Genomic DNA, 24,002 nt, shown 5'->3' with positions numbered 1-24,002 from the left:
TTCTTTGTACTGAAAACAAATACAAGAATGCAATCAAGTTTCTAAGCATCTCTAAAATTTGAAGCGTGTATTAGTTTAAATTCAAAAAATTCTTAGTAATTGTTCCTTTTCTGGTTGAAGATAACTCAAAGTACAACATCATCTTGACCTGTTTTTAGAAGAGCTTTGTTTCGCCGATACATCTTTCAATAAAAGTACTTCTTTTAAGTTCAGTACACTCACAAATAGCTCAATTAAGAACAGCATCACCAATGAGTTGACTACTGGAAAGAGACAAAATTTACCAAACATACAGAAATAGAAGTTTAACCATAGCAATTATGCACAGCAAAAGATGACACTGGTAATTAATTTTTTTAAAAAAGATAAAAACTTGAATTACAGAAAAGAAAGTAATATTTATTTAATGAAAAACTAGAAGTTAATGAAAATTAGCAAATACACAGAAAATATACACCAACAGCAGCAATACTATGTAGTGACTTACAAAGGAGGGTACAGTAGCCAGAGACCAGATCATTCAACATGGCTTGTCAGTCAAAGGGGGGAGGAAAAAAAACCACAAAACCATGAAACAGTATCCTTCTCAACAGTACAATGAATCTACAAACAAGTTTTTAGAATTATTTTACAACAACATTTTCTGTAGAATCAATTCTTAATACAAAAGATGCCCATTTTGGGTGTATATATATATTTTTTCAGTGGTTTACTGCTGACTTATTTTAAATATGTTAGTGTTACTACATGCAACTGCTTCCTCTAATTTAAGAGCCTTTCCTTTTATTTACCTTCATATGTCTACCCTCCATCTACCAACTAATTTGACAGTCAAAGGAAGATGGTTACCCTAGTTTCAGCTAAATTAAATGCAACGGTTTAAACACTGGCCTTAAGAAGTTGGACTACCATTTCAACACATGGATATAGTTACATTAATGCCTAAATTGCCATTTTCTGCAAAGAGCTGTGCAATGCTGGTGTCAAAGACTAGACAGTCACTATTCATAATGGCTGTTGCAATTCCTTCATGGATAGATCGAGGAGTTGCTTCCCAAGTCAATCGCCGTCTATGACCATTTAACTCCAGTCGATAAGCAAAGTTTTCTGCTTGCTTGCGGGTTCCTATCAGCTGTACAATCGCAAAGAACTGCTGATGACCATCGTACTTCTCCTGTTTCTCCAATACTAACATGAAATGAAAGCCAAAACAAGACTGCATCATAACCCAGTCAACAGCACCAGGAAGATTAATGTCTGTAGCAAGAAACACTATATCTTCTCCCTGAAGTGTTGTAATGGACTTATGTTGATGCATCAGGTGTGGCATTACAGCATCTAGAGAACCTTGCCATTTACATGAAGCACCAGGACATGGACAGGAATAAGGCCTAAACTCACACAGCTCCTCATGGTCTGCTTTTTCTGTGTGTGGCAAAGTTATCTCACATCCGGAAGAGGCATATTTACAAGGGAACAGTACAGAATTAGCAACTTTCTCCATAGCCAGGTTACGAATGGAGCCCAGTGGGCCTCGGCAAGTCGGACAGCACGTAAGTTTGGGGCGACAGTTGCTACAAACAAGATGACCACTCTGACACTGAAGAATTGGTGGCAGCACATAGTCAAAACACACAGGACACTCAAAGAGACTAGCCAAGTCATTATTGGAAGCTGTAGTGCCTGTCAGTGCAGGGACCCTCTGTGACGGTGTACACTTGGAAGTACCTGTGGGTAGAGCTGTAGCAGTCTGACGGCTCATTTCTGCAACAGAACAGAGAAAAAAAAATGAGTACTCAGACACATTTTATTTCCTTTTGCATACAGATTTTCTTGATTTACAAAGAAGCCTCAAAAGAAACCAGATACAAATGACAGCAAACATGGGGCACAAAGGGTTGAGATAATGACAGATCTGACCAGAGTGTCTACTCGTATTTGTGATAAGCATTAATTCTTTTGGATTAATAGTCACTGGTCACAATGCTGATTTATTGGCTCTCAGAGCTGTTGCTCTTGAACTCAAAGTTTCAGCATGTCATACCTTACTTATAGCCGATATTTGCTGTTTTAGTGTTAACCGGCTGGGGAGCCTGGGCTAAGGTTCTTGCTATGCTGTACTTTATGGTAATGACTTGTAATACAAAAGGCTCACTGATTATGAAATTGATCTGTCTTGCATTCCCAGTGTGGTCACCACCTCTATACTTGGGGAGGTATATAATAAAAGTCTTTAGCAATTACACAATTTTTGTTTCCTCCTCGGGTGGTCAACCTACGAAGAAGACATTCCCTTACATTCCCAGCACATACACCACACACACCCCCCCCCCCAGAGTATTTACAGAAGCTTTTGAGAGTTCTGAAGGTTCTGAATGGCAGTTGGGTAGCCTTGAGACCTGCCTGCTGATTGTGATGAGGATCACAATGTTGGCAAGCATACAGAGTGTGTTTTACTCACAACCATTCCGTCTGATATCAGAAGTTAAGCAGAGTAGGGTTTTGGTCTTGTCTAGGGTTAGACGAAGATATAGGAGGACCAAAAGATTTCCCCCGAGGCTGGACAGTCATGAGTGGCAGGGTGTGTGGGATAGTATGCGCAAGTATCTAGGCCAGTGGACCCCTCCAGTGCTTTGGAACTTGATCACTAAACAAGTGCAAAATACAGAAAAATTAGGAAAACACTTAAATGAGGTGTGTTGTCATCCTGGTCCTACCAGAGAGGAACAAATAATGGCAAAGTGGTGGGTATTGGCCTATACTTACAGATCCCTGCTCAACACTATCCAGCACCTTCAAAGGGAAATAAATGTCTCTAGATCTGATGGTACAGCAATTGACAACTCAGCTGCTCCAACTAGAAATAAAGCAGCTACACCAACCCTAGTGACAAGTACAGCAGCTACACATACTCTGACAGCAACAGACAGGGCAACTACTCCAGCTCCAAGCACAGGAACTACACCAACGTCAGCGACTAGTACAGCAGCTACCCAAAGCCCAACAGCAACAGACAGCACAGCTGCTGCTGCTAATCAAACCCCAAGCTCAGTGGCTGCACCAACCCCAACAACAGATACCGCATCCACTACAACCCCAGTGATAATCACTGCAACTAAACAGAGGGCCAATTTGTGCCAGTATTGGGTGCCCTTGTATGCAAGGGGAAAAGTGAACAGGAGGCACAAAAGCAACCCATACAGTGAAGAAAGATGAAAAGCCAATGAACTTACTACATGGGAAAGTATCTGAACAAGAGTTATTATTAAGTTAATCAGAGGGAGAAGAAGAACAAAAGGCGATTTCTCAACCCCAGACTTCAACTGAGCTACAGAATATGCAGAAAGATTTTAACCGTCAACGAGGGGAGCACATCATCTAGTTGCTCTGATGCTGGGACAATGGAGATGAAGGTCACGAGCTAGAAAGCAGGGAAGCTAAGCACCTGGGATCACTTCCTAGGGAAAGGGGAATTGATAAAGCAATTTCAAAAGTGAAACAGTCCCTCAGCCTTTGGAAGTGGCTCTTGGCAGCTCTGAAAAAAAGGTTTCCATACAAGGACGGTGTTGAGTCATTCAGCCAAGTAGACCACACTAGAGAAAGGCATCCAGTCGCTGAGGAAATTAGCCATTGTAGAATCACAGAATCATAGAATAGTTAGGGTTGGAAAGGACCTCCAGATCATCTAGTTCCAACCCCCCTGACATGGGCAGGGACACCTCACAATAAACCATATCACCCAAGGCTTCATCCAACCTGGTCTTGAACACTGCCAGGGATGGAGCATTCACCACCTCCCTGGGCAACCCATTCCAGTACCTCACCACCCTAACAGTAAAGAATTTCTTCTTTATATCCAGTCTAAACCTCTGCTGTTTAAATTTCAACCCGTTACCCCTTGTCTTATCACTACAGTCCCTAAGGAATAGTCCCTCTCCAGCATCCCTGCTATGAGGTCTCCACGCAGCCTTCTCTTCTCCAGGCTGAACAGCCCCAACTTTCTCAGCCTGTCTTCATACGGGAAGTGCTCCAGTCCCCTGATCATCCTCGTGGCCCTCCTCTGGACTTGTTCTAACAGTACCATGTCCTTTTTATGTTGAGGACACCAGAACTGAACAGGTCTCACGAGAGCAGAGAAGAGGGGCAGGATCACCTCCTTCGACCTGCTGGATCCTTTTGATGAAGCCCAGGGTAGAGTTGGCTTTCTGGGCTACAAGTGCACACTGCTGGCTCATGTTCATTTTCTCATTGACTAACACCCCCAAGTCCTTCTCTGCAGGACTACCATGAATTTCCTTTTTGCCCAACCTGTAGCTGTGCCTGGGATTGCTCCCACCCAGGTGTAGGACCTTGCACTTGGCATGGTTAAACTTCATGAGGTTGGCATCAGCCCACCTCACAAGTGTGTCAAGGTCCCTCTGAATGGCATTCCTTCCCTCTAGCGTATCAACAGAACCACACAGCTTGGTGTCATCGGCAAACTTGCTGAGAGCACACTCAATTCCATTGTCCATGTCAGCGACAAAGATATTAAACAAGACCGGTCCCAACACCGATACCTGAGGGACACCACTCGTTACTGATCTCCAACTGGACATTGAACCATTGACCACAACTCTTTGAGTGCGACCATCCAGCCAGTTCTTTATCCACCGAGTGGTCCACCTATCAAATTGATGACACTCCAATTTAGAGACAAGGATGTCGTGTGGGACAGTGTCGAACGCTTTGCACAAGTCCAGGTAGATGACGTCAACTGCTCCACCCCTGTCCATCACTTTTGTAGCCCTGTCATAGAAGGCCACCAAATTGGTCAGGCAGGATTTCCCCCTAGTAAAGCCATGATGGCTGTCACCATTTCTGTTTTTCATGTGCCCTAGCATGCCTTCCAGGAGAATCTGCTCCCAGATTTTGCCAGACACAGAGGTGAGACTGACTGGTCAGTAATTGCCCGGGTCATCAATTTTCCCCTTCTTGAAAATGGCAGTTATATTTCCCTTTTTCCAGTCGTCTGGAACTTCACCTGTCTGCCATGATTTTTCAAATATGATGGCCAGTGGCTTTGCAACTTCATTCGCCAGCTCTTTCAGGACCCGCGGATGGATTTTATCAGGGCTCATGGACTTAAGGGCTCATGTTCTTAAGATGGTCTCGAACCAGATCCTCTCGTACAGTGGGCCGAAGGTCTAGGTTTTCACAGTCCCTGCGTCTGCCTTCCAAGACTCGGGTGCTGCGGTCAGAGCCTTTGCCAGTGAAGACCGTGCCAAAGAAGCCATTCAGAACCTCAGCCTTCTCCAAGTCCTGTGTAGCCAGTTCTCCCAAAAGTTTCCGGAGGGGGCCTACATTGTCCTTAGTCTGTTTTTTAGCCGCTACATACCTATAAAATCCCTTCCTGTTATCTTTAACATCCCTTGCCAAGTTTAGCTCCAATTGGGCCTTAGCTTTCCTAACTTGGTCCCTAACTACCCTGACAACATCCCTGTATTCATCCCAGGCCACCTCTCCTTGCTTCCACCTTTTATAAGCCTCTTTTTTCCTGTGAATTTTTATCAGCAGCTACTTATCCATCCAAGGAAGTCTCCTGGCCCTCCTGCTGCACTTCCTTCTAGTCGGGATGCAACACTCCTGAGCTTGTAGCAGGTGATCCTTGAATATTAACCAAGACTCTTGGGCCCCTTGCCCTCTAGGGCTATATCCCATGGAACCTTGCTAAGCAGGTTCCTGAAGAGGCCAAAGTCTGCTCTCTTGAAGTCCAGGGCAGAGAGCTTACTGCACGCTCTTCTCACTGTCTTGAGGACCTCGAATTTGACCATCTCGTGATCACTGCATCCAAGACTTCCCTGGAGCGTCACATTTCCAACGAGCCCTTCCCTGTTGGTGAGCACGAGGTCAAGCAGGGCACCTCTCCTCGTCGGCTCCTTTATTGCTTGCAGAAGGAAGTTGTCTTCCACACAATCGAGAAACCTCCTGGATTGCTTGTGCTGGGCCGTACCATTGCCCCAACAGCTGTCAGGGTGGTTAAAGTCCCCCATGAGAACAAGGGCCTGCGAGTGTGAGGCTTTTCCTATTTGTCTGTAGAGTTCTTCATCCACAGGTTCCTCTTGATCAGGCGGTCTGTAACATATCCCCACAGTAATGTGTCCCATCACCGATTTCCCCTTAACCCTGACCACAAACTTTCTGTTAACTGATCACCTGTCCCCAGACAGAGTTCCATACTCTCCAGCCTATCCCTAACATAAAGGGCAACTCCCCCTCCCCTCCTACCGGTCCTGTCTTTTCTAAAAGGCCTGTAACCTTCCATTCCAACACTCCAGTCAAAGGAGCCATCCAACCATGTTTCTGTGATGCCTATTATATCATAGCCGCGTAGATGTGCCCACATCTCTAATTCCTCTTGTTTATTCCCCATGCTACAGGCATTTGTATAGAGGCATCTGATCCGAGCTCCAAATGAAGCCAGCTCAGTGGCTGGAGCGGCTATAATATTACTACATTGCTCAGAGTATTTATTATAGGAGCTTCCAACTGACTGGGTGTGTTGGGATGGAATGATGCCCCCCTCCCCCAACACAACTAGTTTAAAGCATCCTTGACAAGTCTGGCAAGCCTCCCAGCAAAGCCACTCTTCCCTTTCTTTATCAGAGCAGTTCCACCAGACCCCAGTAGGCCTGGCCTACAAATGTGGGCCCCATGTCCAAGACACCCAAACCCTTGACTATGATACCAATCTTTTAACCATTTATTAACCTGTCCAATCCTCCTTGCCTTTGGAAGGTCCTCCCCTGTGTCTTGGAGAATTGTCAAAAAGACTGTCTGAGCTCCAGAACCCCTGACCACCTGTCCCAGAGCTCTGAAGTCCTTCTTTATACTCCTCAGGCTACTACTATCTATATCCCTAGCACCCACATGTATCACTAGAAGCGGGTAATAGTCCGTGGGACTTACTAGAGCAGGCAGCCTCTCTGCAACATCCCTGATCCATTCCTCAGGTAGGCAACACACCTCCCTTGTGACCAGGTCAGGCCAACAGATGAGCGCTTCTGTCCCTTTCAAGGCAGAGTCCCCTACTACTACAACCCGCCACTTTTTCCTGGCGGCACCAGTAGAGATCTTCTGTACCAGTGCACCAGCCGACTGTTTCTGATGCAAGTGCATTTCCTCATTAGCCCGTTGCAGGACAGCAAAGCAGTTCTGGGTGGGTACAGCAGATTTAGGAGGAAGCCCCCTGCTTTTAATTACTCTCTTCCTCCTTTTGTTTTTTTTTTTTTTTTTTTTTGTTACTAATTCCCAGCTTCCCTGATCAACAGCCTCCTTCTTTCCTCCATGAGTTAGAGGGGAAGCTTGAAGCCCCTGTGCTGTTTGGGCCTGAAGCAAGCAATCCTGCTTCCTCTCAGCTTCCCTGACATCTTGCAGCTTCTTGATAGCATCCCGCAGCTCAGCCACCTGCTGGAGGAGGACCTCCATCAGGGAGCAGCGAGCGCAGCCCTGCCCATTCTGCACCTTTCCCTCACAAGACCAGAGCAGGCACTCTCTACACTCCAAGCTCTGCACTGCAACCTCCCCTCTTACCAGCTCTGTCTGGGTGCCTACGCTGGCCACCACCCGGGCAGCCAAGGCAGAGCTCCCAGACCAGACCCTGGTTGTACGGCGAGTGAGATGACCTATCGAAGGCTGGATGTGTGGAGTGGACACACAGATCCAGATGAACTCGAATGTACATGATCCATAAGGCAGAAATTTACAGGGAATGCACTGTCATCATATGCCCACTCATTTGCAGCAATAACCTAGAAGGACATTGCACCGCCAACAGTGGATGAAATAATTCATCAACTCCGAGAGCTCGAAGACAATCTCACCTCTTCTATCATTTCAGCTGTCGAAAAACTGTCTCAGGAGTTCAAACAATTGAGAGATGATCTATCTGATCTATCCAGCTCTCCACATGTACGAACCCACATCTCAGCTATTAACAAAAGGCATCCTACTGCTCGAGAGAGAAGATATAGGAGGTATACACCAAGGGCCAGCCTATGTTTTTACCTGTGGGATTACGGAGAAGTCATAAGGAAGTGGGTTGGAAAACCTACCTCAGCTGTAGGGGAATGGGTGCATGAACTGAAAAGGAGAACAAAGCTCACAGATGATCATCCCATGAAAGCTGCAGCTTCAGTCTCTGGTGAGGAGGTTCCCAGATGGAGTGGAAGAGCTAATTTTACTTCAGCTCCAGTGATAAAGAAGACTAATCCCTGTCAATAAGACCTAAGTGTCCGATGTTCTGATCACTATTAGAGGGGCCCTGCCTCCAGCCAGGTGGAGGTAGGGGACAATTTGATTTACTGGACTGTGTGGATCAGATGGCCTAGCACATCAGTCCCACAGGAAGTGTAAGGCTAAAGTAGATAATGTTGCATAGTGTACCCTGATGCCATCAAGCTGTCAAGGGGTGGATCCCATCTATATTTCTGGAGTGACAAAAGGATCACAAGAGTTGACTGTACTGGAAGCTGAAATCATCATGACTGGGAGGAAGTGGCAAAAGCACCCCATTGTGACTGGTCCAGAGGCTTCATGCATCCTTGGCATAGACTACCTCAGGAGAGGGTTCCCAAAAGGGAACCAATGGCCTTCTGGTATTACTGCATTGGAGACAGAGGAAATTAAGCAGATGTCAACCTTGCCTGGTCTCTCAGAGGATCCCTCTGTTGTGGGGTTGATGAAGGCCTAAGAATAACAAGTGCCAATCGCAACCACAACAGTGCACCAGTGGCAATATCGCAGCAATCGAGACTCCCTGATTAGAATCCATGAGCTAATCCATAGACCGGAGAGCCAAGGAGTGATCAGTACGACCCACTTGTTGACGCAGGAGTCCCGGACAACGCGGAGACGATCAATGTGATCAAGCGATTGCCAAACTTTATTAGATACAGTACTCTTCTTATACCCTTACTCCCTTATGTAACAGCCTTGGATACTGAGCTCTAATTGGTTAGTCTAGAGTTTACTACCATTTACAAAGCTAATGCTTATAACTTGTTATAATTGCGATTAAATACCTTACTCTAAAAATACAGTGGGAAACTACAACCTTGGCAGAGATCATTCTCTGCACATTTTCAGTGGAAAATTACAGAGGCCTAACAAGACAACTGACCTTGCTTATGCCTGCTAAAAATCTTACTTTACAGTAACAAGGCTCAGGGTATCGGGATCACTCACTATGTGGCCTTGGCTCTTTAAGAATTCCCACACCCGCTCACCTTTTAATAGCCCCATATGGAAAGTGTGAAAGTCTAACTGAGAGTGAAGACTAACAGTAGACTATCGTTGCCTGAATGAAGTCACACTACCATCGAGTGCTACCGTACCAGACCAGCTAGAACTTCAGTATGAACTAGAGTCAAAGGCAGCCAGGTAGGATGCCACAACTTATAACATCAGTGCATTTTTCTCAATTCCTTTTGCAGCAGAGTGCAGGCCACATTTTGCTTTTATTTGGAGGGGCATACAGTACTTGGAACCTACTGCCCGGAGGAGTGGAAACACAGCCCTATCATATGCCATGGACTGATCCAGACTGCACTGGAAGAGGGGCAAGCTCGAGGACACCTGCAATACATGGATGACATTATTGTGTGGGGTGATACAGGGGAAGAAGTCTTTGAGAAAAGGAGGAAAATAATCCAAATCCTGTTGAAAGCAGGTTTTGCCATAAAATAAAGAAAGGTCAAGGGACCTGCACAGGAGAGTCAATTTTTGGGAATAAAATAGAAAGATGGATGTCTCCAGATCACCACAGATGTGATCAACAAGATAACAACGATGTCTCCACCAACTAGTAAGAAAGAAACACAAGCTTTCTTAGGTGTTGTGGAGTTCTGGAGAATGCACATCCCAAATTACAGTCTGATTGTAAGCCCTCTCTATCATGTGACCTGGAAGAAGAAGGATGTTAAATAGGCCCCTAAGCAACAAGCCTTTGAACAAATTAAACTAGAGATAATTCATGCAGTAGGAAGTTGGACCAGTCCAGACTGGCCCAGATGTAAAAATCATCTACACAGAAGCCAGGGAGAATGGTTCTACCTGGAGCCTCTGGCAGAAAACTCCAGGGGAGAACTGAGGAAGAAGCCTCTGTTTTATGGATGTTTTCAGTCCTTCTTAAGGTGAAGGGAGCAACCTTTAAAGAGACAGACTAAAAGTTAATGTTGAAATGGTTGAAGACGCGTTACTCAGAGATTGATGAGTCTACCGGATTTCAGATCTCTTTGTGGAATGGGGCACGAGTTAAACTGTGGAATGCAGTCACGAAAGGCAATGACACTGTGAAAAGTTTGTTAGTCATTTAAAGAACTGTTTTAGAGACGTTAAAGTAAAAAAATGAGATCATGGAGACCAGCGTGCCCGCCCCATCCCCCCACCCCCTGCTCTCCCCCCCGAACCTCTGCCAGTTGCCACCGCGGCTGCAAAAACTGAGGACGGAGATGAAGATGATCCTTTTGACTAAGACCCTACTGACCCCGAGAAGGAGCCTGTGCACGTTCATCAGTTTGCTGTTGCTGATCCTGAGGTTCTGACACCTGATAATTCCGATGCTGACCTGGATAGCCTTTTTGACCTGGAGCCTATTCATCCGGAAAAGAATCCTGATTTATATCCCACAGATCCCCATGATAAATGGGCAGCTATGGAGGGAAAAGTGAGACAGGTAGGGGATGCAGATACATTGTGTGCTTTCCCTGCAGTATTGGGGGTATCTTATCAGGGGTATGGGGCAGACTGTAGCAACTGTAGACTTGGGAGCATATACAACTCCTTTGATACAGTCTCTCTGTGATACTCATGTACCAGAAGTTGGTAAATATAAGTATGTCCATGTTCCTATCAACCCTTGCAAACCTTTATAGATATGGCTGGCCACTTCTGACATAGGCTGGTCACCTGTGCTGGAATGAGTGCATCTTGGTCAGTATAAAAGCCCAAGCATCATGTGATGTGAGGGAGGCAGAGCCTCTGCGGGGACGCCTGCTAAGGTTGATCCTGCCAGCTTGCACTGGGATAATGTTTCTCGGAGCTGGTTTCCTGATAGTCTTCACAAGGTCCTTGTACCACGTTCTGCATGTGGGACTGTGTAGAGGGAGTAATGATTGTCTGGATTTTGTGTTTCAAATATTGTAGTTGGGTGGAGTGTGCTTGTGGGATCCCAAGCTTGTGTGTGTGTGTGATGAAGACAGACAGTGTTCTGTATATTTTCTGTTGTCGGGTTCATGCAGAAGTTTTCATGAGTAGCTGCTGCGGAATGGACTCATTCAGAGATCAATATGATCAGACCAAAAGCCATTTATTGCAAAGCATTAACTCCTTATATACTATTGCTTACACACACCTACAGCAGTTTGGCATATCATGATTGGATGCTTGTCTTGAAAACCCTTAGAGACTAACATATAATTGGTTAAGCACAGGTGTGAGAACTTGACCCCGAAAGCTTGCCAACAGTTGACAGTTCTCATAACTCAGTGAATTCCAGCTTCTTCTTATCTTGCTTGCTTAAGCATCCTTTGGCCTCTCACAGCCTTGCTGTATCTTTCAGAGTTATTAAGAGCTCATGTACCAAATACCCATTCTCCTGTTAGAACGCTGTCTCCACTAGTAGCAGTTTAGCATTTCGGGCAAGAAAGGGTTAATGCAAAAGCGTGGTTGCTGGCAGATATTTGTTGCTGCTGCTGAGCAGGCAGGAAGCTGTAGCTGCCGCCAAGCAGGCTGTGCAAAGCAGGGTGAGCAACTTTGCGAGAAAAAAAAAAAAAGGGATGTAATGATGGAGCAAACTCCTTGACTGTTAACACTGTGTGGTTTACTTTTGCAGCTGCTTCACATTCCATTTGCATCAGAATGCTTCTGCTTTAAGGAATCACTTTAACCTCTCTACTTCCCAAGAACTGATAACCCGGAGGAAAGGGTATACTTCTGTCCTCCTACCTAGAGGTCCACGGCAGCTGCCTGCAAAGTTTGTCAAGCCTTGCCATGAGTGGGACAGACGAGTGGAAGAACTTGATGCATCAGCTACAGGAGCTGACCATGAATACCCCAAGCAGAATGGGACAGAGGAATCTAAAAACGAATGATTGCAAAACATCACTTGAAGGCAACTGAAAAGTAACAACCTGAATATGCGTGCTTGTAAATTATTAGAGGCTGTGATTTTGTGTATAAAACCACCTGTATTTACTAGCCAGTTGCTAATAAGAAACTATACCTTGTATTGTATGGATTTGTCACTTGTAAAAGAGATGTTAGAGCACACAAATTTGCAGCAGCTGCTAGAAAATGCTAAGGCAAAAGCTAGAAAGATTCTAAGATGATGGTAGTGTTATAAAGCAGGTAATGGAACAAATTAAGAGGGTGGGAGAACTCCACTGGTAAGAAATTTCTTTGGTCAGTCACTCGCTGCCATCAGCATCTTCAACATGCTGCTGCACTCTGTGATAGTTACTCTGCTAATGTCAATCTGTGTGTGCTTTGCTATAGTAGTGACTTGTTACTGGGTGAAGCAGGTGAAACTCTGCTTTGACAACAAGGTTCAAGGACTGAGACTGACCAAACGCCTGCTACCACAGTCAAGGGCAAGACTGGGTTGGCCTCTTTGTTTGCCACCAAGAAGAACTTTTAGCTCCACTGCTGGCTGCAACCCAGCAGGTGTGGAGCGGTGGGGACATATGCCATGCCAGACCTTGATATGAGGGATGGTCTTCCCTGTTATCAGAGAGACATCCAGGAGAAAAAGGGCAGGCCCAGCTGTGTACAGCTATCAACAGGACCATACTGACTGCCAGCGAAACATATAAAGCACCAGAACTCAACAATATAAAGAAACGGCAATGACAGAAATCTTTGTAATACCTGTTCTATTACTTGTGACCATGGGTAATGGACAAGTACACTGGGCACATTTGTTAAATCCCCATTATTCCATCCTGTTACATGGTGTGTAGAATTCACTGGTATGCCAGATGCTATAAAGGTTCAAGTGACTTCAAATCAGACTAAACTTAATGAAATAATACTGCCTAGAGCAGTGGGTTGTTATGTTACACAAGTCAAGAAGTGTGTCCTGTTTTCAGCAGTAGCAATCATTTTTTCTCCTTCTTGGTAGCTGGTGCAGTGCTGTGTTTTGACTTTCGGGCAAAGAACGGTTGCTGATAGCAAGTATGTTTTGAGTTACTGCTCAAATGTTTGGGTTTGTCCAAGGCCTTTTCTGAGCCTCATGCTCTGCCAGGGAGGAGGGGAGGCCGGGAGGAAGGAGAGACAGGACACCTGACCCAGGCTAGCCCAAGAGGTATTCCATACCATAGCACGTCATAATCAGGAGGTAACGGGGAGAGGTCCGGAAGGGCTGGAGCTCTGGGGGGGAATGGAGGAGGTATCGGTCAGTGCTTGTTCGGGCAGGGTGGGGTGAGTTATGGGTCGGTGGCTAGTGAGGTGTTGTATTCCCTTCACTTGTTATTTGCTTAATCATTATTATTTGTAGTAGTAGTAGCAGTAATGATTTGTGTTATGCCTTAGTGATTAAACTGTTCTTATCTCAACCCGTGGGGGCTACATTCTTTGGATTCTCCTTCCTAACTCTCCAGGAGTGGGGGAGCAAGGGGGGGAGCGAATGAACGAGCTGTGTGCAGTTTGGTTTTAAACCACGACAGTTCTTTTTGGCACCCAACGTGGGGCCCGAGGGGTTGAGATAACAACAGATCTGACAGGTTTTATAGTCAATCATCGCAATGCTGATTTATTGGCTCTTAGAGTTTTTTCCCTTGATCTCACAGTTTCAGGATTTTGCCAGGTACTTTGAGTATAGGTTAGCTGTCTTCGTGTTTATCAGTCATGGGGCTTGGGCTAAAGTTTTTGCTTCACTGTACTTTACGGCAATGACTTGTATTATGGGGGGCTCTGGCAGCAGGGGGGGATGGACATGGCCGTGGACTTAGACTTGTACCAGGCCGTCCCACTGCTCTTCACCGTCCTTGCCCTTGTCCTCGCCTCCGATTGTGTGAGGCTACCTGAAGCCGGGAAGGAGCCGCCCTGGGAGCCGGCAGCGGCGGCTGAAGCTGCCAGGGAGAGCAGCCCGGGGAACCAAACAGCTGTAGCAGAGCAGCGGGAGGAGGCGGCGGAAGAGCAGAAAGAGGCAGTAGCCGGGCAGCAGGACCAGGCAGCGGAGAAGCTGAGTCCCGCGGCCGAGCCCAACCCTGCAGCGGCCGAGAATATCCCCCGGAAGTTGCCCGCCGAGCCCCAGCAGGATGCAGGAGATCACGCAGCACGTCCAAGCAAGGCAGAGGAGGAAGATCCAGATCTGGGAGAAGCTGATAGTAGGAGAGCTGGCAAGCACGACAGCTACATCAGCCCCAGTGACAAGTGCAGCAGCATCATCTGAGAGTTCTGACGGTTTAGAAGGGCTTTTGGGTGCCCTTGGGACCTGCCTGCTGATTGTGATAGGGATCAGCATGGTGGCACACAGACCGAGTGTGTTCAATCTACAACCATTTTGTCTGATCCCAAAAGTCAAGCAGAGTCAGGTTTGGGTCTTGTCTAGGGTTAGACAAGGATATATGAGCACCAAGAGACAGTCCCCAAGGCTGGACAGTCATGAGTGGCAGGGCATGTGGGACAGTATGGCCAGGTATCTGATCCACTGGGCCCCTCCAGTGCTTTGGAAGCATTGGAGGTGGAAGGCAGCTGTATGGAGTCCCCAGCAGCAAGCTGTAGAACTGCTGAAGGGGACGGTGAATGATTTTGAGCCTGGTGGGCCCAGATACTTCAGGCTATCAGTCCAAAGATGCAACATAGAGATTGATTCATGATTGAGGGGTGGACTTAAGAGTGATGTTATACTGAAAATGTGGGATCTGAGCATGACGTGAATGGTATGGAATAAGGGGTGGATAATGTCCTGGTTTGAGCCGTAGCAGTCATTTTTCTCCTTCTTGGTAGCTGGTGCAGTGCTGTGTTTTGACTTTCGGGCTAAGAACGGTTGCTAATAGCAAGTATGTTTTGAGTTACTGCTCAAATGTTTGGTTTTGTCCAAGGCCTTTTCTGAGCTCATGCTCTGCCAGGGAGGAGGGGAGGCCGGGAGGAAGGAGAGACAGGACACCTGACCCAGGCTAGCCCAAGAGGTATTCCATACCATAGCACGTCATAATCAGGACGTAACGGGGAGAGGTCCGGAAGGGCTGGAGCTCTGGGGGGATGGAGGAGGTATCAGTCGGTGCTTGGTCGGGCAGTGTGGAGTGAGTTATGAGTCGGTGGCTGGTGAGGTGTTGTATTCTCTTCACTTGTTATTGGCTTTATCATTATTATTTGTAGTAGTAGTACCAGTAATGATTTGTGTTATGCCTTAGTTATTAAACTGTTCGTATCTCAACCCATGGGGGCTACATTCTTTGGATTCTCCTTCCTAACTCTCCGGGATTTGGGGGAGCAAGGGGGGGGAGTGAGTGAACGAACTGTGTGGACTTGGTTTAAACCATGACACAGTGATAGAGCAGACACACCAAATTGTAAGAAACTTCTAGTAAAACTAAAAAGGGGGAGATGTGGAGACACTGTTCTCACAGGAGAATGGATATTTGGTACATGAACTCTGAATAACTCTGAAAGATACAGCAAGGCCGTGAGAGGCCAGATGAAGCTTAAGCAAGCAAGATAAGAAGAAGCTGGAATTCACTGAGTGATGAGAACTGTGGAGTGTTGGCAAGCGTTTGAGGTCAAGTTCTCACACCTGTGCTTAACCAATTATATATTAGTCACTAAGTGTTGCGGAACGGACTCAGTCAGAGATCAATGTGATCAGACAAAAAGCCATTTATTGCAAAGCATTAACTCCTTATATACTACTGCTCACACACACCTTGCCTGCTTAGGCTTCCTCGGGCCTCCCACGGCCTTGCTGTATCCCTCGGAGTTATTCAGAGCTCATGTACCAAATATCCATTCTCCTGTGAGAACACTGTCTCCACAACTAAGGGTCTTCAAGACATGTATCCAAAAAGGATATGCCAAATTGCTGTAGGTGTGTGTAAGCAATAGTATATAAGGAGTTAATGCTTTGCAATAAATGGCTTTTTGTCTGATCATATTTATCTCTGACTGAGTCCATTCCGCAGCAATATATATATGAGACAAGAGGGATGGTATATTGAAAAATATGGGATTTGAGCATGACGTGAATGGTATGGACTAAGGCGTGGATACTGTCCTGGGTTCAGCAGTAGCAGTCATTTTTTTCCTTCTTAGTAGCTGGTGCAGTGCTGTGTTTTTGACTTTCAGCCTGGGAACAATGCTGATAGGAACAACTAATAAAATCGGTGTTAAGTAATGTTTATTCTGTCCAAGGACTTTCTGATTGTCACATTCTTCCAGGAAGGAGGGAAGCCAGGAGGAAGAAGAGACAGGACACCTGACCCAGACTAGCCAGAGGTGTATTCCATATCAGAGCATGTCATGCCCAGTATATAAACTGGGGGCAGTTACCTGGGATGGCTAGTTCACTGCTCGAGTTGGGCTGGGTACTGGTTAGTGCATGGTGAGCATTTTTATTCTCTTCCCTTGTTTTTTTCTTTATCATTATTATTATTAGTGGTAGCAGTAGTGGTTTTGTGTTATACCTTAGTTACTGGACTATTCTTATCTCAACCCATGGGAGTTACTTTCTTTTGATTCTCCTCCCCATTCCTCCGGGAGTGAGCAAGTGGCTGCGTAGTTCTTAGTTACTGGCTGGGCTTAAACCACGACACTGGGACAAACCAAATAGAGGTTCTGGGGAAGTGTCACCACATGAGCTTGTTACAAGGGAATTCTAATGGTAAGGCCTCTGTGAGAACTGAGCACTGTTGTAATTTTTCCCCACCTCCCATGGGTGGAAAACTCATGATCACTTGCTGCAATTCTGTGGTCTGGAACAAATTGTACACAGAGATTAATTGAACACAGGAGAACAAATTGTGATCATGGTGTTCACTTTGAAAAAGTTCAGAACCATAGAATGGTTTGGACTGGAATGGACCTTAAAGCTCCTCCAGTTGCAACCCCCTGCCATGGGCAGGGACACCGTCCACTACACCAGGTTGCTCAACACGCCACCACGTGCACATTTTTATGTCAAATTCTAAATGTGTTTCCCTTCAAATATTTTAAACATACACTTCTGAAATGTTTGTGTTTCATCTTCCATGATCCTATGGGTCTTGATGCAGGGGATCCCCAGTAACCCGCAGATAACTCTGGTTAAACCCACTGCATTACACCAGTTCCCTGGGCAGTCTGACAGGCTGCTTTCTTTAATTACACCTCTTAGGGCCCATTCAAAAGTTAAATTAAGCAATCTACAAACTTTGCAGGAGACCTTATGCAGAGGTACTTCCCACTTAAACCTTCTAAAAGCCTCAAAACACTAGAGAAAAGAACCAAGTACTAGAGAGAACCATACAGCCCTGTTTTATCACTGTTTCTGCATCTGACCAGCATTCACATATGTGAAAGAAACAGTGCTGTTTTCACATAATTGGGGACGGGGCTTTGCAATATTAGGGCTTTACAATATTAGAGCTTTAAGATCAATATTAAGGCTTTGCAATACTAAGATTTTTCAATACTGGAGCTGGGGCTAAATTAATAAAGAAACAAAACAAATGGTTTTGAGATATCATAACTCAAAAAGGCACACTGTGGTTAAAGACAATATAATCTTTTAGATGAAAGACACTGTAGTTAAAGACAGTACCATCTCTGGACAAAAGATACAGTCTGTGGTTAAAAAGAATACTATCTTTGTATAACCTATGAAACTAAGCAGGTGCAGGCTGGTTAAACAGTAAGTTGGGGTACCACAAGTCTGCCAAAGAGTTATATAATTAAACCATAAAAGGAGATAAATAAATAAGAGGAAGGGGCATACAAAATCCAGTAAGGGAAAAGGTAACCAGAGGCAGGACAGTTAGCATGTAGATTATACGCATCGGACAGGCTGTAAACCTTGGAGTACCCAACCAATGGGGAAACAAGGGGGGGAACTTGTGGATTGGGGGGTGTGTAGGAAATATAAATCACAGTTCTGCTTTAGCTGTGTGCCTACTTTCCAGGACACCTGTTTTTGCACAAGTGTTAATAAACAGCTGCTTCACTGCTGTGTCTACCCTGAGCTTAAGTTTTTATCTAGAGACCATTTCTCACAACACACACCTTCTACAACCAAGAACCATGCAAATAAGCAGGGAATGAAAGTGAGCAGGAATATGTAAATCAGGCCATTGAGATTAGCAAGCAAGGAAGAAACTGGATAAAGCTATAAACTGTAATTCACCAAGACTAAGCCTGCCCAAAGCCTACATTTTCATCACTCTTGTTAACATAAGGATGAATAATACATCATGATGGAATAGTCAGAAGTTAACTTCTTATAGTTATCTTGAAAACAACAAGTTAATTACAAGCATAAGTGTTAACAGTGCAATATATTTAACCCACCAACATATAACAAGATACAATTACAAACCAAGTAAAACCAAATACAGAATTGGAAATAAAATTTAAATATATTTTTCATTTCAAAAGCTTTACTACAGGTAAACCCCCCTAATATGCAATATCTGTTACTATCTTTATTCACACACACTGGGACTAAGTTTCTAAGCAACAGTGACAAACTAAGGCTCACTAGGTGTCACTGTCAAAGTATCAGTTCCTACAACACAAATTATTCAAGATATTGTACAAATTAAGAAAATAAAAATAACCAAGAGGAAGAGTGAAAAGGGGAAAAGGCATTTTAAAATTTCCTAGCTCTAGGTCAAGAAAAACTCTGTCCTTAATGACACCAAAACGCACCAAGCTGTTGATGAAACTGTTCTTAGCACCAATGCACACACCACCAAGGCCTCCTGGGGGACACGATTTCACAGCTCCTACAAAACAGCTTAAAGTCTAGCGCACAACCCAAGTCACATGTTGCTACCGTTCCCCTTGCAGGAGTTACTTCCCAGTAAGCAGGCACACAGCACTCCCTTCCACAAATGCGAGTTGGAGGCATATGTCCCCGTCATGGGGAGCGGAAGAGTTCATCGCATTCCTGCACAGACAAGCGGGTTCTGGGCTGCCCGGGGGGCACAAACCAGGCACTGGCTGTGGCGAACATGCCTGCGATCCCCAGCGGGACCCTGCATGGCTCCAAGCATAGTTGTCACCGCTTCGGGCACAATCCCCCATTTACGACCCGGCACTCTCCGCATCCACATGCTGCATCCAAGCTCCAGCTCAGCGCCCCAAAATGGTTCCCCAACCTCCCCGCCACAGGTGGGCCTACCAGGTCAGGCTGGCTACACCCGCCTGTGATAAACACATAAATGTATTGTCTTTCACAAACCATAGGTGTGGTTATGTGGATATAACTGTACGAGTTTACAATAACAGAAAAAAAGCTCGCTAAAGACACAAGATTAGACAAGTTAAAACAGGGCCGGAACTTTTGAGCATAACGGAGTCACATAGCAAAAGAATTTGTAAAAGTAAAAGAAAGAAAGGGGGGGGGGGTTGATATTATAGTACCTGAAAATAATAAAGTACTATTTAGCTTAACTTAGGTTGTAGAAAGAGAACAATGTTTATGTTATAAGTCTGTGGAATGTAACGGCCCCACTAAACATGAGTTGTTTCACATAAGTCCTCTAAAGTATCTTTAGCTTTAAAGAACAATGTTTGTGTTGTAAGTCTGTGGTGAGATAACAAGATTTAGTGACCCCACTAAACATGAATGAGTTATTTCACACCATCCTTCTACTTATCAGTTAGTTTAGAGACAGAGCCTCCCAAAAATCTGCTAGCTTGGGATACTCCTTGTCTGCCTGTCCAGCAATAAATTTTTCAGGAAGGTCACACTGTTTTAAAACTCTGCTAGTTATGAGGAGAATTACAGATATGGCTGGTTTCAGCTAGTTGTGTGATTACTGGGGTGTCCAATTGTGCCAAAGGTGAAAAGTACACTGTGAGGAAGACTGATTACTTCATCTTGAAGACCCCTACTCACAAGAGGAAGACTGCTTACTTCATCCCCAAGACGACTACCAACAATCACCGGAGAGCAGTGCGCAGACGCCAAGAGGAGGACACTTATAATAATAAGTTCCTGGAGCTGAATATAATATTCCCTGCCTATAAACAGGAATTATGAATATGTATGCGACTAATGTAGTAATATTCTAGCCGCTCCAGCCACTGAGCTGGCTTCATTTGGAGCTCGGATCAGATGCCTCTATACAAATGCCTGTAGCATGGGGAATAAACAAGAGGAATTAGAGATGTAGGCACATCTACAGGGCTATGATATAATAGGCATCACAGAAACATGGTTGGATGGCTCCTTTGACTGGAGTGTTGGAATGGAAGGTTACAGGCCTTTTAGAAAAGACAGGACCGGTAGGAGGGGAGGGGGAGTTGCCCTTTATGTTAGGGATAGGCTGGAGAGTATGGAACTCTGTCTGGGGACAGGTGATCAGTTAACAGAAAGTTTGTGGTCAGGGTTAAGGGGAAATCGGTGATGAGACACATTACTGTGGGGATATGTTACAGACCGCCTGATCAAGAGGAACCTGTGGATGAAGAACTCTACAGACAAATAGGAAAAGCCTCACACTCGCAGGCCCTTGTTCTCATGGGGGACTTTAACCACCCTGACAGCTGTTGGGGCAATGGTACGGCCCAGCACAAGCAATCCAGGAGGTTTCTCGATTGTGTGGAAGACAACTTCCTTCTGCAAGCAATAAAGGAGCCGACGAGGAGAGGTGCCCTGCTTGACCTCGTGCTCACCAACAGGGAAGGGCTCGTTGGAAATGTGACGCTCCAGGGAAGTCTTGGATGCAGTGATCACGAGATGGTCGAATTCGAGGTCCTCAAGACAGTGAGAAGAGCGTGCAGTAAGCTCTCTGCCCTGGACTTCAAGAGAGCAGACTTTGGCCTCTTCAGGAACCTGCTTAGCAAGGTTCCATGTGATATAGCCCTAGAGGGCAAGGGGCCCAAGAGTCTTGGTTAATATTCAAGGATCACCTGCTACAAGCTCAGGAGTGTTGCATCCCGACTAGAAGGAAGTGCAGCAGGAGGGCCAGGAGACTTCCTTGGATGGATAAGTAGCTGCTGATAAAAATTCACAGGAAAAAAGAGGCTTATAAAAGGTGGAAGCAAGGAGAGGTGGCCTGGGATGAATACAGGGATGTTGTCAGGGTAGTTAGGGACCAAGATAGGAAAGCTAAGGCCCAATTGGAGCTAAACTTGGCAAGGGATGTTAAAGATAACAGGAAGGGATTTTATAGGTATGTAGCGGCTAAAAAACAGACTAAGGACAATGTAGGCCCCCTCCGGAAACTTTTGGGAGAACTGGCTACACAGGACTTGGAGAAGGTTGAGGTTCTGAATGGCTTCTTTGGCACGGTCTTCACTGGCAAAGGCTCTGACCGCAGCACCCGAGTCTTGGAAGGCAGACGCAGGGACTGTGAAAACCTAGACCTTCGGCCCACTGTACGAGAGGATCTGGTTCGAGACCATCTTAAGAACCTGAACGTACACAAGTCCATGAGCCCTGATGAAATCCATCCGCGGGTCCTGAAAGAGCTGGCGAATGAAGTTGCAAAGCCACTGGCCATCATATTTGAAAAATCATGGCAGACAGGTGAAGTTCCAGACGACTGGAAAAAGGGAAATATAACTGCCATTTTCAAGAAGGGGAAAATTGATGACCCAGGCAATTACTGACCAGTCAGTCTCACCTCTGTGCCTGGCAAAATCTGGGAGCAGATTCTCCTGGAAGGCATGCTAGGGCACATGAAAAACAGAAATGGTGACAGCCATCATGGCTTTACTAGGGGGAAATCCTGCCTGACCAATTTGGTGGCCTTCTATGACAGGGCTACAAAAGTGATGGACAGGGGTGGAGCAGTTGACGTCATCTACCTGGACTTGTGCAAAGTGTTCGACACTGTCCCACACGACATCCTTGTCTCTAAATTGGAGTGTCATCAATTTGATAGGTGGACCACTCGGTGGATGAAGAACTGGCTGGATGGTCGCACTCAAAGAGTTGTGGTCAACGGTTCAATGTCTGGCTGGAGATCAGTAACGAGTGGTGTCCCTCAGGGATCGGTGTTGGGACCGGTCTTGTTTAATATCTTTGTCGCTGACATGGACAATGGAATTGAGCTTGCCCTCAGCAAGTTTGCCGATGACACCAAGCTGTGTGGTTCTGTTGATACGCTAGAGGGAAGGAATGCCATTCAGAGGGACCTTGACACGCTTGTGAGGTGGGCTGATGCCAACCTTATGAAGTCTAACCATGCCAAGTGCAAGGTCCTAGACCTGGGTGGGAGCAATCCCAGGCACAGCTACAGGTTGGGCTAAAAGGAAATTCATGGTAGTCCTGTGGAGAAGGACTTGGGGGTGTTAGTCAATGAGATAATGAACATGAGCCAGCAGTGTGCACTTGTAGCCCAGAAAGCCAACCGTATCCTGGGCTGCATCAAAAGGAGTGTGACCAGCAGGTCAAAGGAGGTGATCCTGCCCCTCTACTCTGCTCTCGTGAGACCTCACTTGGAGTATTGTGTGCATTTCTGGTGTCCTCAACATAAAAAGGACATGGTACTGTTAGAACAAGTCCAGAGGAGGGCCATGAGGATGATCAGGGGACTGGAGCACCTCCCATATGAAGATAGGCTGAGCAATTTGGGGCTGTTCAGCCTGGAGAAGAGAAGGCTGCATGGAGACCTCATAGCAGCCTTCCAGTATCTGAAGGGGGCCTACAGGTATGCTGGTAATGGTCTCTTCATTAGGGACTGATAGGGCAAGGGGTAACGGGTTGAAACTTAAACAGCAGAGGTTTAGACTGGATATAAGGAAGAAATTCTTTACTGTTAGGGTGGTGAGGTACTGGAATGGGTTGCCCAGGGAGGTGGTGAATGCTCCATCCCTGGCAGTGTTCAAGACCAGGTTGGATGAAAGCCTTGGGTGATATGGTTTATTGTGAGGTGTCCCTGCCCATGGCAGGGGGGTTGGAACTAGATGATCTTGAGGTCCTTTCCAATTCTAACTATTCTATGATTCTATGATTCTAATGCAATTGTGAAAGTATATAAACCTGTAACAAATACTAAACACTTGCACCTCTGGCTACAGTCATGCATGCCAGTGCTGTTGCTTTTGCTTTATTGACTTTGTCCCTCAATAAAACTGTTATCTTTTTTAGAGGAGTGAGTTCGTATTTTACACACTGGCATTGCCCCAAACCAAGTGGCCCCGCCCAACTGCTGCCAGGTCACAAAGGAGAGGGCGCGGTGGTGCCGCTTGGGCGTGGCGCAGGCAGCTGTTCGCACCCTGTGGAGCAGAGGGCCTGGCCTCATAGAACAGGCCCCCGGGACAGTGGAGCCGACCCCTAATGGTGGGCAGCACCTCACCCCAGAGTGGACACCTCCGAAGGCCTCGCAGCACATCATGGCACATCACCTCCTCAGCTTGTGCCTGTACACAGAGATCCCTTCCCATGTCCCCTCTACATCGGTACGTGCTTCTCACCAGTTGTCTTCAAATAGGCGGATCTGATAATCTTTCCCCAATAACTTTCTAAAAAGCTATAGATTCAATTCAAAACATTATCTTTCCATTCCTGCTATTTCAAGGATACTGCTCAATTTAACGTTTTCCACTGTGGATCTATAAAGTACATGAATTTTCACCATTTCTATAAAGATTATTCAATTAAGCAAAAGCATACTAAACTCAAGGAAAAGAAAAATTTGGAACAATGTGACATAGCTGAACATCCAAGTGAACTATTAAAAAAAATAAAAAAATAGAGCAGTTTAAGGATAAAGGAAATGGAAACCAAGTCAACATGCTTGATGCACATTCTGGTCTCAGCAAAGCTTAGGCTTTATGGAATACAGATGTAAGGATGATAAGATCATGAAGGTAAA

General features: G+C 45.7%; 1 protein-coding gene across 2 annotated transcripts in view; it reads right to left on the bottom strand.

Moving 5' to 3' along the window:
- Positions 1–378: 378 nt before the first annotated feature.
- The window catches only part of LOC117438283 (E3 ubiquitin-protein ligase SIAH1), a 40,784-nt gene continuing 17,160 nt past the window's right edge, over positions 379–24,002 (bottom strand). Inside the window, exons 1-2 of one of the 2 annotated variants that reach the window (XM_034073816.1) lie at positions 2,462–2,511; positions 379–1,764 (exon numbers count right to left, since the gene is read on the bottom strand). In XM_034073816.1, the coding sequence (XP_033929707.1) occupies positions 914–1,762 (849 nt within the window). In that variant the 5' untranslated portion in view covers positions 1,763–1,764; positions 2,462–2,511 and the 3' untranslated portion in view covers positions 379–913. Of the gene's footprint in view, positions 1,765–2,461; positions 2,512–24,002 lie in introns of those variants that run through there. The other variant, XM_034073815.1, reaches the window with a different exon arrangement.

This window comes from Melopsittacus undulatus (assembly GCF_012275295.1).
Source record: "Melopsittacus undulatus isolate bMelUnd1 chromosome W unlocalized genomic scaffold, bMelUnd1.mat.Z SUPER_W_unloc_4, whole genome shotgun sequence".
Taxonomy (NCBI): Eukaryota; Metazoa; Chordata; class Aves; order Psittaciformes; family Psittaculidae; genus Melopsittacus; species Melopsittacus undulatus.
This window is presented reverse-complemented; position numbering and strand designations above follow the sequence as displayed.